The 13,236-nt window shown below is 51.6% G+C and overlaps 8 protein-coding genes across 8 annotated transcripts; 3 read left to right on the forward strand and 5 right to left on the reverse strand.

Annotated features, from left to right (window-relative positions):
- Positions 1 to 94: 94 nt before the first annotated feature.
- BO83DRAFT_321542 (1-acylglycerol-3-phosphate O-acyltransferase SLC1) lies at positions 95 to 1,033 on the forward strand (the record flags this gene model as incomplete). Its single annotated transcript, XM_025527860.1, has 2 exons — positions 95 to 806; positions 864 to 1,033. The coding sequence occupies 2 exons, from the start codon at positions 95 to 97 to the stop codon at positions 1,031 to 1,033; spliced, it is 882 nt and encodes a 293-aa protein (XP_025384322.1).
- A 613-nt stretch (positions 1,034 to 1,646) lies between these two features.
- Positions 1,647 to 2,635, reverse strand: BO83DRAFT_381514 (4'-phosphopantetheinyl transferase family protein; the record flags this gene model as incomplete). The annotated part of the gene is made up of 1 exon (XM_025532011.1): positions 1,647 to 2,635. A coding segment is annotated over exon 1 (665 nt), but the record flags the coding sequence as incomplete, so codon positions are not given.
- A 186-nt stretch (positions 2,636 to 2,821) lies between these two features.
- On the forward strand, positions 2,822 to 3,850 carry BO83DRAFT_440388 (pyridoxal 5'-phosphate synthase glutaminase subunit PdxT). Its single transcript, XM_025536256.1, has 2 exons — positions 2,822 to 3,099; positions 3,159 to 3,850. The coding sequence occupies exons 1-2, from the start codon at positions 2,846 to 2,848 to the stop codon at positions 3,730 to 3,732; spliced, it is 828 nt and encodes a 275-aa protein (XP_025384324.1). The 5' UTR covers positions 2,822 to 2,845; the 3' UTR covers positions 3,733 to 3,850.
- Positions 3,781 to 4,743, reverse strand: BO83DRAFT_345290 (nuclear cap-binding protein subunit CBC2). Its single transcript, XM_025528743.1, has 5 exons — positions 4,559 to 4,743; positions 4,404 to 4,498; positions 4,311 to 4,355; positions 4,064 to 4,255; positions 3,781 to 4,013 (listed from the first exon to the last, which is right to left on the reverse strand). Exons 1-5 carry the CDS (start codon positions 4,622 to 4,624, stop codon positions 3,881 to 3,883), a joined length of 531 nt encoding a protein of 176 aa, XP_025384325.1. The 5' UTR covers positions 4,625 to 4,743; the 3' UTR covers positions 3,781 to 3,880.
- A 133-nt stretch (positions 4,744 to 4,876) lies between these two features.
- Positions 4,877 to 7,843, forward strand: BO83DRAFT_410970 (uncharacterized protein). Its single transcript, XM_025534267.1, has 4 exons — positions 4,877 to 5,264; positions 5,324 to 7,429; positions 7,480 to 7,655; positions 7,712 to 7,843. Exons 1-4 carry the CDS (start codon positions 4,980 to 4,982, stop codon positions 7,767 to 7,769), a joined length of 2,625 nt encoding a protein of 874 aa, XP_025384326.1. The 5' UTR covers positions 4,877 to 4,979; the 3' UTR covers positions 7,770 to 7,843.
- A 33-nt stretch (positions 7,844 to 7,876) lies between these two features.
- BO83DRAFT_453380 (uncharacterized protein) lies at positions 7,877 to 8,683 on the reverse strand (the record flags this gene model as incomplete). The annotated part of the gene is made up of 1 exon (XM_025536909.1): positions 7,877 to 8,683. The coding sequence occupies one exon, from the start codon at positions 8,681 to 8,683 to the stop codon at positions 7,877 to 7,879; it is 807 nt and encodes a 268-aa protein (XP_025384327.1).
- Positions 8,684 to 9,213: 530 nt separating this feature from the next.
- On the reverse strand, positions 9,214 to 11,340 carry BO83DRAFT_410971 (uncharacterized protein). Its single transcript, XM_025534268.1, has 2 exons — positions 10,834 to 11,340; positions 9,214 to 9,679 (listed from the first exon to the last, which is right to left on the reverse strand). Exons 1-2 carry the CDS (start codon positions 11,227 to 11,229, stop codon positions 9,434 to 9,436), a joined length of 642 nt encoding a protein of 213 aa, XP_025384328.1. The 5' UTR covers positions 11,230 to 11,340; the 3' UTR covers positions 9,214 to 9,433.
- Positions 11,341 to 12,106: 766 nt separating this feature from the next.
- Positions 12,107 to 13,048, reverse strand: pin1 (peptidylprolyl isomerase ESS1). Its single transcript, XM_025529812.1, has 4 exons — positions 12,935 to 13,048; positions 12,454 to 12,857; positions 12,290 to 12,406; positions 12,107 to 12,218 (listed from the first exon to the last, which is right to left on the reverse strand). Exons 1-4 carry the CDS (start codon positions 12,935 to 12,937, stop codon positions 12,209 to 12,211), a joined length of 534 nt encoding a protein of 177 aa, XP_025384329.1. The 5' UTR covers positions 12,938 to 13,048; the 3' UTR covers positions 12,107 to 12,208.
- Between the last annotated feature and the right edge of the window lie 188 nt (positions 13,049 to 13,236).

Consider the following 13,236-nt stretch of genomic DNA (forward strand, 5'->3'; position numbering starts at 1 on the left):
TCTGGCTATAAAGCCCCCGTCTAACCCGTTCCTGATGCAGATCAGCCGGTCCTCTTACCCCCCATCTGAAAACCTCCTCCCCACCACGACCACCATGTCCCTCTTCTCCTACGTCGCCTCGGGCATCAGCTCCTTCGTCGTCTTCACGCTCTCTCTCTTCGCCCTCGGCCAAAAAGTTCCCCGCGCCGCCTTCGTCGCCCGGTGTCTCGCCGCCTATGGCTCCCTCCTCCTCTGCGCCACCTACGGCGTCGTCGCCTCAATTGTGCTCCGTGTCGCCGGCTACGGCCGCATCTCGCAATATGCCACCGCGCGCAGTTTCAAGTGGGTCATGCGCTACACCACCGGCGTGACTTTCAACATCATTGAAGGCGCTGAACACCTGAACACCCGACCCGCCGTGTTCATCGGAAACCACCAGTCCGAACTGGACGTGCTCATGCTCGGCCACATCTTCCCTCCGTACTGCAGTGTCACGGCCAAGAAGTCCCTCAAATATATTCCCTTCCTCGGCTGGTTCATGTCCCTCTCTCGCACCGTCTTCATTGATCGTGCCAACCGCGAAACGGCTGTCAAGGCCTTTGATAGTGCTGCCGATGAGATGCGCACCCATCGCCAGAGTGTCTTCATCTTCGCCGAGGGCACGCGCAGCTACTCTGATACCCCGGAACTGTTGCCTTTCAAGAAGGGCGCGTTCCATCTTGCGCTGAAGGCGGGTGTGCCGATTGTGCCGGTGGTTACGGAGAATTACTCGCATGTGCTGTCTCCCCGGAACATGAGGTTCGAGCCGGGCACGATCAAGATCAAGGGTACGTTTCACCCTCTTCGCCTTCTGGCTGGATTTATGAAGTGCTAACTACAAATAGTCCTCCCCCCAATCAGCACGGAAGGTCTCACGACCGCCGACATCGACGCCCTGACCAAGTCCACGCGCGAGTCCATGCTCAAGACTCTGCTCGAGTTGGCCGACAAGGACAAGCAGGAGGTGGAGTCGACGGTTGCCGTGAACGGCAAGTCCACTGCTGTGGAGCTGTAGGGAGAACAAACAGATCAACTTTCTCAGGCTGACTATTGTTATTCCCGTCATCTACGATTACGCGACACGAGTAATGCTTGAATTGGCGAGACAGAGGAGAGAAGAGTGTGGGTGGATACCCCGACTGATTAAGGTAGCAACAACCACTGCTGGAGGGGCGAGAGAACAGACTGGAGGGACATAAATCCAGTAGAAAGAAAGATGCAGCGGGGGGGTAAAGTAAAGACCTTGTCTTGGAGTTTGTCAGGCCATCCATTGCATGACGCGGCCCATGGGTTTATTTCCTAGAGTGTATATAGAGCATATTCTTAATGCTTTTTTAGACCGTCACTTCACCAAAACCAACCTACGTAAACCACAATACCCACGTGTCGTAAGATAGATACCATCACACCAAACAAGCACACCTCCCCTCCGCACACTCCCTAACATCCCCCTCAACATCCAACCTCCTCAAGCCCTCCCACGCATCCCCATCACCTTCCCTCCTAGTACCATCATCCACCCTCCCAACCCTACCCCCCCTAGCAGCCGTCGCAACCAAATACCCCCCTTCAAACGCCTGCACCTCCACCCTCACCTCCTTCACCTCCCTCCCCTTCATCAACACCCTAACCCCACGATACACCTCCCCATCCGTATCGGGAACCCTCACATCCAAAAACTCCAATTCCCTCAACCACTCCGCCAACAATGCCTCCCCCGTCATCTTAATATACGCCTCCTTCAGCGCCCAATACGCAAAAAAAACCCGATAACTATACACCACCCCTTCCGTCGACGACACCGAGTACCCGTGAACAGGATGCGTCAGGGACTTTATCAACGACAGCTCTCTCGCCGAGAATATCTCCGTGAAGATCGATACGTACTCCAGGAATGCGGAGCGGGTAGGCGGGGATGGGTTCCGTGGGGAGCGTAGGTGTTCTGTTGTGCTGGTGATGTCGATTCCGACTTGGATTTCTTGCTGCTGCTTGGCTGGTGTAGGGTTGGGTGGGATGGTGGTGCCGGCTAAGGCGACCATTGAGTCTTGGTGGCTGACGTTGAATTCGACTGTTGGGATTGGGGCGGTGGATGAGGAGGAAAGCACTGCTGCGGATGGGATGAAGCAGGGTCGGTGGTGCGGGGCTGGGGTCCGGCTGATGGTGATTTGGGACCAGGGGATGCGGCAGGTGCGGTGGATGAAGAGGTACTTGAGCAGGTTGGAGGCGAGGGACATGTGCCGGTCCTTGAGGTGGTAGTATTTCTGGATGGCTTGTTGTTCGGTGGGTTGGAGGGTCTCGAGGAGGGGGAGGGCCGGAGAGGTGCTGGTTAGGGGCCGGGTGTCGATGTACCACCGGACGAGGGTGGGTTTGGGGTCGGATGGGGTGGGCATTTTGGGTGGGTTGGTGTGGTGGTGTTCAATGGAGTGAGGAGTGAGATGTGAGATGTGAGATGTAGTGGTGTATCTAGCTGATGTGAGGAGATCGGGTGTCTGTCTATGCGAAGGTGAGATGAGGGGTTGGGTTGGTTCTCCACGAGGGTCATTGATACATTTCGATGTTCCAATGTACCAATTATCAGCCTCGAGATCCTGATCCTAAATGATAGGCTGTAACCAGCTAATTATCACAGCAAAGCAAAGAAGATACCAAACTCATGATCATAATATCCCCATTAATGTCAGGCTGAACGCGGGGCAGCACGTGGTGATAAGCGGTCCGACATTGATCCGCTGACATAAGGCGGCGTTGCTCCCATCAAATAAAGTATAGAGAGTTTGGAGTCATAGTTCTATTGTTGCCGCCACTGACTCACATTCTATACTTCGCCATGGGCTGCATCACCGTCGGCGTGCTGGCTTTGCAAGGCGCCTTCTACGAACATATCCAGTTGCTGAAGAGTGCGGCCGCCGATTTGCCCGCCAAAGACCGCAGTTCCGCCTCGCAATGGGACTTTATCGAAGTGCGCACCCCGCAGGAACTCGAGCGATGCGATGCGCTGGTGCTGCCCGGGGGCGAAAGCACAACCATGGCCCTTGTTGCCGCTAGGTCTAACCTCTTGGAGCCTTTGCGAGACTTTGTCAAGTATGTCTGATCGATTTTCCGCATCCATGCTGTATGGTTCATACTAATTGGCATCTCAGGGTCCACCGCAGGCCTACTTGGGGTACTTGCGCCGGTCTGATCCTCCTCGCTGAGTCGGCCAACCGCACAAAGAAAGGTGGTCAGGATCTGATCGGTGGGTTGGACGTGCGTGTCAATCGCAATCATTTCGGCCGACAGACCGAGAGTTTCCAGGCCCCTCTCGACCTGCCTTTCCTGGGCGCTAATCAACCCGCCTTCCCCGCCGTCTTTATCCGCGCCCCGGTCGTGGAGAAAATCCTCCCTCACCAGGAGGGCGAACAAGTGGCCGAGGCTCAGCGTGAAGAAACAGTCATTGCACCGGCGCGCCAGGCGGAAGACGAGGTCGCTCGGCAGGCCATGGCAGATAGTGTGGAGGTCCTGGCAGCTCTGCCCGGACGGGCTGCCAGATTGGCCTGCCAGGGGACGCCCATCAACGCCGATGACGAGACGGGAGACATCATCGCTGTCCGCCAAGGGAACGTTTTTGGAACAAGCTTCCACCCGGAGCTGACTGACGACGCCCGCATCCACGCGTGGTGGTTGCGCCAGGTCGAGGAATCAGTGAAGAAAAGACATGCCGCGCATCACACATAAAGGGCAACATCATGGCTGATGATGCATAGCGTTGGGGTATTGGATGTAAACTTTTCTTTCTTGAATGCCTTTCTAGCAATGATAGAAATAGATTGTACATATGAAAACGCCGTTTTTGCGCCAACCTGAATATGTCTGTCTTCCCCTTTTACTTACCCTTGCCGTACTCCTCTTCCTCCCGTCGTCGCTGGTCATCCGCATAGGCACGTCCATAGCCACCACGGCCAGGGTCGTATTCCTCGCGGTACTCGTCGCGGACCTGACCACCCGATTTACCACGTCTACCAACGTCAGCAACCTGCGCCTTTGAGAATCCCGACCATATACATACCCGTATTGCCGACCCTCCTCGAAGCCAGGATCCAGATCCGTCCGAATGATTCTCTCATCCAGCTTTGTGCCACCAATGTATTTCAAACAGTCCAGCGCATCCTGGTGGGTGTAGTACTCGACGAAGCAAAATCCGCAGGGAGTCTTGTTGTACCGATCCAGACCCATAACTAGCCGCTTAATCTCGCCGCACCTGTAGCCGGTCAGCTCGTTACTCGTAGATGGCGCATTCGATGGTTTCAGCTCACTTGGCAAATAGCTCATGGATCTGTTCTTCGGTGGTGTAGAAAGAACTGTGCTGTTAGCATGGACTTGACAAAGGCGATCATTCCATAACATACAGATTACCGACGTAGAGAGTGGTGGCATCCTTGAGGTTGTCGACGGGATCTTCAGGCTTTTCGACCTCATCGTGGCTGAACTTGCGACGCTTGTTCTGGAGAGAGTTCACCAATTAGTATTGTAATGGTTCGGTAGCCTTGGAGACGAAGCTCACCTTGCCCAGGTAGTAGGCACTCGGCCGGTCGAGGCGTTCGACAGTGTTGTGGACGAGGGTGCTCATGATGCTCGGCGTTAGGCAAGCAAGAATTGAATGAAGGAAATAACAATGAACGCCGGGAAGCTATGGGAGCGGAGTTCACTAAACAATGAGAGGAAGTGAGTCTGCAAAGAAGATCCGAACAGGTCGGGAAGCTGAAGCAACAACCAACGGGAGTCTTGCTTCTTGGCGCGCCGCCCTTCTTCAATCCAGCTTCAGCTTCCGCCCAAAATTTCCCCGACGGGAGCTGTTTATTGCCTTTCCTCTCCGTCGTGCTTTCGGCTTCTTCCCTCTCCTTTCGCATTTGGCTTCAAGCGCAGGATGAGATTGTAAGGCTTGTCAATCTCAACTTGTCTGCCATAAAGAATCCCCCTCGACCATGCCGAAAGTCATCAGTTACACTCCGCCGTGGCTCTCGCGCCCGGCGCCGGGTGCCTCCATCTTTGCCAGCTCCGGCTCCAAATTACCAGAACATACACCCGGAACGAAAGAAGTCGTCTATTCGGGACCTACGCGCATTCAAGCGAAGCGGGGAAATGAACTATTTACCGTCGTCGATAACCAGATTCGCTGGTCCAGCCTGACCAGACTGAAGGATGAATGGCAGCACAACTCCAGGTCGAATGACAAGCAGCAGTCTGAGGATCGCACTGTGCAGTACAGGGTAGGACAAGGATTGACAGTGATTTATTGTTGGTCTAAAGCTAAACTGATGCCGTATAGGTTCTGAATGTTCCAGTCTTCGAGAAAATCCGTCAATTGATTACCTCGCCAAATGGTGCATTCCTAGCTATTGTTGCCGATCGCACCGTCTTCATCGCCGTGCTGCCTGATCCTTCCCATCTGTCTGGAACAGACAGCTCTCCCATCCGCGTGAAATCTTACCAGCTTGGTCCAACCACCCACGTCATTCCCGAATCGCCTGTGGTGTCGGCGCTATGGCATCCATTGGGAGTACACACCAACCTCGGCGGTTGTTTTGTGACTATCACGGCCGATGCTGCTGTCCGAGTGTGGGAATTGGATCGGAACAACCACTGGTCGTTTGACCGTCCGACCCTGGCTGTCGACCTGAGGAAGCTGGTGGACGGAACTTCATCGGACCAGGACTTTGCGCCGTCGGGATTCGGGAAGAACAAGGGATTCTCGGCTGATTTTATCGACATGGAAGTTGCGTCTGCTTGCTTTGGTGGCAGCGGAAATGAACGCGAGGATGCATGGGCACCTATGACTCTGTGGGTTGCAATGAGACCAGGCGATCTATACGCTCTGTGTCCATTGTTGCCCTCCAAGTGGCGCGCGCCGTCAACTACCATCCCTTCGTTGACTGCGGCTATTGTTCCGAAGCTGGCTTCTTTGGAGGAGGATCCTGCTGAGTATGAGGATGACCTGACTGCGTGTCGGCAGCAGTACGACTGGCTGGCCGAAATTGATAACCAGGACCCTCTACATACGGAGTTCGACTCGGAGACGGGCTCTGGTTCAGACGTCCTCACGCGCCCAGCCAATCCCAGCGCGATCCCCAGGTTACAGGGCCCATTCCGATTCGACACGGGAGACGAGATTGATGACTTGGACCTCTGCGATATCCTGGTCATCGGTGCCAAGGTCGATCTCGATGCACTCATGATGGGCGAGGAGGTGCGCGCTCTGGAGGAGAGTGGAGATGACCGTCTGTCTGCTACAGTCATCTGCCTTTCGACTGGAAGCGGTAGAATCCATGTCTGTCTCGAGCTCGATGGTGTTGAAGGACAGTGGCTCCCCAAGGCGAAGAAGAACGTCTTCAGTACGCCTGTCTCCGAGCCATCCGATCTCCTGCTCGTGGAATCCCTGGACACGATTAGAGGGGAGCGTGACTCGTCCAACAACTGGCCTACTTTCACAAAGGATGCCTACTCGCGGTACAGCTTCTTCGTGACGAATACCAACAACGTCACCTATATCTCTCTCACTTCCTGGGTTCAGCGACTCGAAGCTGAGCTGCAGTCAGAGGACACCGCCGGCAGCTCTTTCCGCCTGCAGATCCTTTGCGAAGGCACTGCGTCTTTGAGAGAGCGGATTCTTGAGGTTGATGGAAACGCCGCAGGCGCCAAAGACTTGACGGGCCACCTACCAGCCGCATTGGTGTACTACGATTACGACCTGGGCTATTTGCTACTCACATCCCACTCCTCCACTCCTCACGCCGCCATCTTGGACGCACCAGAGGTTCTTCCCTCCATTGCCGATCTCCACATCTTCGACCCGGAGGAACAAGTCCCGGGCTCGCCCATCCTGCCCCCTCGTCGGCCTCCATACCAAGTCCCGGCTATTTTCTACGCAGAGCCCCCTCTGGAGTTCTTCATCGACAAACACGTCCCGCACCGTCAACGCCAGGCCTTGAAGGAACAGGTTCGGCTGTCCCCTGCTACGCTGGACCTGGTAGCAGCTGCGCACCGCATCCTGTCCGCCCACACCAATGCCCTCGAGCGCGCCGCCTCTGACCTCTTCCGCCGCTGCGAGCGTTTGCAGGGCGAGATGCGTGATCAGCTGAAACAGCTCGCCGACGTCGCTGACCGAGTCAAGGGCGTGTCCAGCGAAATCGGCGAGGATGGCAAACGGATGGAGGGGTCCCGCAACGGAGAAGCACTCGACCAGCGACTGCAAGCAGCGAAGGACAAGCAGGCACAGCTGGTACAACGCTACGAAGCACTGCGTAACAAGGTCCTGAAATCCGGTGGCCGTCCACTCAGCGATAAGGAGAAGTCGTGGGTCACTGAAGTTGAGACCCTGTCGGAGTCAGTGGATCAAACAGAGGGCGAAGGCGACCTGACACAACGACTCGCTGCTGTAAGTTCATCCTAGTTAGTCTAATAAGTAGGGTACTAACAACTGTATAGGTTAAGGAGATTGCCGGCGATCTCCTCAGCGAGGCCAAGACGCTCGCAATCAAGTCGCCCATCGCCGCTGACCCGGGCAGTCCAGCGTCGCCAGGTGGTGCTCAACCTCGCGTTTCGGTTTCGGCACGACTACAAAAGCAGAAGGTTGCGGATGCTATGCTGATGGTGGAACGAGAGTACGTCTGCTTCATTCTCCATGACTTCGGGGTCATATACTAACGAGATACTCTAGATCGGCCATCATCGACAACATCACATCGCGTCTCGAACGGCTCAACACAGCGTTATAATGGATACCACAGTAGTTAGAAGCATGCATGAAATGGCTTGTTTTGACTTGACTAGAAATACTACGAATGCAATCACGGTCAATCTTCACCCACATCCTAGACATACATCATAGCGATGACACCGTAGAAGTAGAAGAAACCCTCTGATCCTCCACCTTCGCCCGCGCCATCGCCATATCCATCTCCATAGCCTCCTCATCAGCCGTATCCCTCCTCTTAGGCCCCCGTACCCTCCCTCTCCCAAAGCGCCTCTTCTCCCTCCCCAGCGCCCCAGTGCCATGACAAACGCGCGATGAAGCAATCGAATCACAAACTCTACTCAGGTCACACCGAAGCACCACCAGTTCTTCCTCTGATGAGGAGGACTCTTCTATATATTCTTCCTCATCCCCTTCACCCTCATCCCCCTCTCCATCTCCATACCAACTCTCATCACTACTCCCATCACTACCACCATCACCACCATCATAATCATCATGCCCTCCCACCCCGAACTCCTGAACACCATCATCCTGACCATGCTGTTCATCATCTACATCCAAACAATCAAACTCACCGTCCGAGTCAAATCCCTCAAGACATGCCATCAGAGTGTATAGTCTGTTCATTCTCCGTTCGGAATATCTGTTGCTACTGCTGTCGCTGCAAGCTTCGCAGAGAAGATTGTTCCGCCGACGCGTTCCCTCCACTATTATCATCTCGCGCCGCAGACACCGGTTCCAGGGGATGAGGCGGCAGGGCGTGAATGTTGTGGTGGTGAGGCATCCGCACAGGGGGTGTTTGGTTGTTAGGGTTAGGCACATTGTTGGTTGGTTTTTTTGGTCGGAGGTGGGGGTACGGGAGGTGGTTTGGTTTGGTTTGGGGTCTGGGTATGAGTTGCTAGCTGGGTTTAAGAGTGCAGTGGTTAGTATCATGATGGGTATTTGCAATGATGAGTGGGTGTTGGGGTGGGTTGGGGTAGAGGGATGGATATATATCTGGATGTGGTGGGTGGATGTGGGTGTTGTCTGTTGGGTGAGATGGAAAGAATGAAGCATGGCAACAATCTAGAATATGGTGATAGAGAACAGAATGAAGGCACATGAGGTATACAGATATTCTTATGAAGTTATCGTGGATGGATGGTACTTACCTCTTTTCAAGAAAGGATAATCCTAGTAGGGTTTGATGCTCACGTGAAGAATTAACAGTAGTGGTGAATCGAATTACATGGATGAATCTGAATGATCTGAAAAGAAGATGATCAGTGCTTTAAGTATTGTACTCAAAGAAAGTTAAAGAGCGAAGAAAGTCTGGTCTCCGTCTACTGAGTTGTGAGGTGTGTTATGAACGGCAGGTGGTGTCGTTTGGCAGCGTCGGTATGGGAACTGCCAGATTATAACGGGCAAGTGTCTGGGTGTTTCCGACTAAACCCAGACAGCACTACAGTGAATGCATTGTCAAAGCGATTTATATTTTTGATCAAAAGCAATGTATGGGTATGTCCACACTTGAATAAAGAAATAGCCGAAATATCCAACAAAAGCAATTTCCCAAAACTGTTTATGCATGTTCTCATTCCCACATCAGTCATATCATCCGTAGCCCCAAGTATGTACAACCAAGAACTCCAGAGACTCGTCTAACATCGTACTTCATGCAGCTGGTCGTCTAAAACGGAAGAGCTAATAGCTATGCGGGCCTGTTGCGAAGGCTTTCCGGGTTCGTGCAATTGCCTCACCACCTTCGACATTTTGGGTAATGGCCGTGGCCAGCTCATCCACAGCGACCTCGTACAAAGGAGAATAAGGGACGCTCTTCGACAGACGAATCAATTTTCGGGTCTCCGTAAGAAAATCCCCCTGCTTCCAGGCATTGAACGCAGGGAGGACATCCGACGGTAAGTGGAATTTGAAATATTTGGTCGCTAGCTGGTGGTAGACAAATAATCTGGCGTAGTAGACCCCAAAACGAGAATTCCACACCATTTAATTAGGAAAATCCTTGTAGGCTGTGTATCTGCGCCGGTGCGAGCCCAACGTGATCGAACCTTCAGGGATTTCCGGATACGGCGGGCAATAGCGGCCATCGGGCAAATGCAATTTTTTGGTGTTTACTGCCGGCAGAATTAGTATGTAGCTCACTGGATCATATAGCTTATCTAATATATCTATCTATATGAAGCTGTACATACACTATTGGATAACTTGCTTGGCTTTGCCATACAGATGGTATTAGGGGCGATATAAAAGACATGATAAATTTAATTATATATATAAATACTAGTTACTATACTGCTCAGAACTGATCACTGGCCTTCCACAGCATTAGAGGGGCTAGTGAGATATAATATAAAAGCAAGTTATATAATCTCACCTAATTTATATAATCTGTGATTATATGTTACTTACATAACCCGCTAGATCACAGTAAACCGGCAGCTCCACTCTAACACATAGTATATAGAATCTTTGTATCAGAAAGGTATTGCTCAAAGAATAACATCTTAATATAATTATATAAAGAATTAGTAGTAGCTGTATAATTATATTTACTAATATTCTAATTACTTAATCTAGTCTTGATTATACATTTGCTGACTTGTACGTGGTATCGTGCCTTAATAATAAAGATAATACAAGCTGTTAAAGCGGAGCCGCCCGTTCGCTGTAAACTGGCGGGTCATGTGAGTAACATATGGTCGCGGATTATGTGGATCAGGCGAGGTCATGTGACTTGCTTATATATCACACCTTGCTGGCCCCCCCAACACTGCGGGAGGCCAGTGATCAGTTCCAAGCAGTACAGTAACTAGTGTTTATATATATAATCAAACTTATCACATCTCCTATACTACCCTTAACACAAGCTGTAGAATAATCCTCATAGAGTAGACTAATAATGTCAGCCTTATATAGCTCAAGATCAATAAAAGAAGGCATATTTAATAATAATTAGAGAAAGAATATACAAATTATACAGAGTATCTTGAAATCCTGATTTAGATGCGGTATGCAGAGCGGTGAAAGCACTTCAACGCATTTGCCCGATGGCCGCTATTGCCCGCCGTATCCGGGTCCGCCACCGCAATAAGCTGGTCTTTGACAGGCTTGTTGTCCTTGTCCCACCCAAGGAGGAGCTGGACAGATTGAATATGCCGTTGAAGAAACTGGGAGTCGTCGCCAGGGTACAGGTATTCGTACCTCCTTCGGTACCAGGAGTTACAGATCCGCATGATCATAATGGCTCTGTAGGCCTCGAAGCGTAATTGTGATACGACGTGAATTAACCTCGTGGGAAGGATCCTAGAAAGGCGTGGGGGAAGGTAGATGTTTTCAGCTCTTATGCCAGACTGAGTCAGGACGTCGTTGATGCGTTGTTCTGAGACCGACAGCATGCCCTGCTCAGCCAGGTAGGCGTCGACGGAACCAGGCAGAGGCGAGAAAGGGAATTTGGTAGACTCAGGCGCTGGCAAGGACATTTTTCTGAAGAAATCTCTTTCTGAGATGGGATGTGAGGAGGTTGAGCGATGAAAGATGGGAGAGCAGCAGATGGAGACACTGCAAAAGGACCGGACTGCACTTGTGCAGAGCGACGGAGAGAGCTGAAGCTCTCGCGGAAGCTCCCCCATCAGCGCCTCCTTCTGCCTAGTCGGGCAGGCTAGTCGGACAAGGATGGAAAACCATAGATGTGACCAGATTGGACTTCCAGCTGTCCATTCCTTCATCTTTCCTTAATCCATATATGATAGCACCGGGTTGATAGGTGGGGTAGTAAAAGTAGAACAAGAAAAAGCAACGTAGCTGCAAAGATGATATCCCAAGCCAGTGTAATCGATGAGAAGCTTTGATAGATCTGATGGTCTGACAAACAGGAGTAATAGCTATCGGTGTCATCTCAGCAGACAAGTAGGACAGAATCCGGGGGAACACCGACCTTGCACTCCGGTCTTGTGCTGACGACGTAGAGTAGGTTGATGACTTGGTCTGGTTAATAATTCGGCTTGTGTTTGCTGATGAATAAAGCTAGTTTAGAAAGCTAAACATATAGATGTAGAGTGTGATCTATTTGTAGAGTTGTAGATAGATCACGGCCGGTACGCTTTACAGTAGGACGAAGGTCAGCACGAAAATCATTAAAATACAACATTCAATAGCAGGGGGGCAAGCACTACAGGTTGTACAAACCGAATGAAAGACCAAGTTCTTTGGGCCATTGATAGAAGGCCCCTCTCATATGCAAGCCAAACTTTCATTCCTCCAACCAAGTTAGTAGCAACAGTCTGCACCATATAGTCACCGTCTTGCAGCGCTTGATATACGACTCAAAGATACTTTGTGTACATTGATGAAGACTACATCTCTACGTTGAATGACAAATTGCGAAGAAGAACTCATGTGAAAAGATATAGAGATCTCTTCCCAGTAAATACACGTAGTATATATGTCATTCATAGAAATTTACTGAACCCTGCAATATCCAATACATTAGCAACTGCTGATCAACAACGCAAATCTCTGAATCGCATTCAGATTACGTACCGTTCAATCAAATGGACACCAGAGGCCGTCTCCACAATCCCACTGACCTGACCAGGCTGGAGTGCAAACGCGGCGTCCTCAAACTCTTTCTGCATCTCATTCCGTCCAAAGAAGCCCCTAAGATAAATTAGTCTAGTACCTGCAGTGGTATCATAAATACGTACAGATCTCCACGTTTCCTAGCACTGCTGCAGTCGGACTCTGATACAGCAATGTCACCCAGACTAGCTTCTCCCGCATTGATGCGCGCCTCGTGGCTTCTGAGGATCTCGATAGCCTCCTCTTTCGAACGGGTGATTTCAGCTTCCCTCCAGCTGCTGGGACGCCTACTGTCCCTGTGCTTAACGAGAAGATGGCTGCAGCGGATCTTGCCCTCATTGTGACCGTTTCCATCAGAGCGCCCTGCGGGTCCGCTGTGGTAGTTGGCCATGTAGAACTTGAGCTTCTCCGTATCTGTGTCGGCCGGCGGCTCCCAGCGAGACTCTTTCGTCATAGGGTTAAAGTAGTAGGGAAGGTTCTTAGAGTTGGAGTGGCGAACCTCCCAACCTGCCGGAAGACCTGTCTCTACCTGTAGTGTTTACAGTCAGCACAGATACCACATTTGGTAAACATGATCTTCTATGACAGGATTGAGTATGGGCATACCATGTTGTGAAAAAGGATGTGTGTATGTCTAAAATCTGCGGAGGAGTCTATAGCTTCACGAAGGAAGACAAGGATCCAGAAATGACGCGGGGGGACTAGTGGAGTTATATAAAGTTGCAGGAGTCGGAGAGGCTTTGCTGGTACTTGCAGCTGCGGGACAAACTGCGGGGGAGGGATGGCTGCAAACACTGCAAACATTGACGGGGCGGTGAGCTGCAAGTCATGGAACTAGCCGGTGGTGCTTGGTTCAACGCTTCTTCCGACTTCCATTGACGATCCCCCCGGCCATCTCTCTATTCCCA

The sequence above is a fragment of the Aspergillus eucalypticola genome (genome assembly GCF_003184535.1).
Source record: "Aspergillus eucalypticola CBS 122712 chromosome Unknown BO83scaffold_28, whole genome shotgun sequence".
NCBI lineage: Eukaryota > Fungi > Ascomycota > Eurotiomycetes > Eurotiales > Aspergillaceae > Aspergillus > Aspergillus eucalypticola.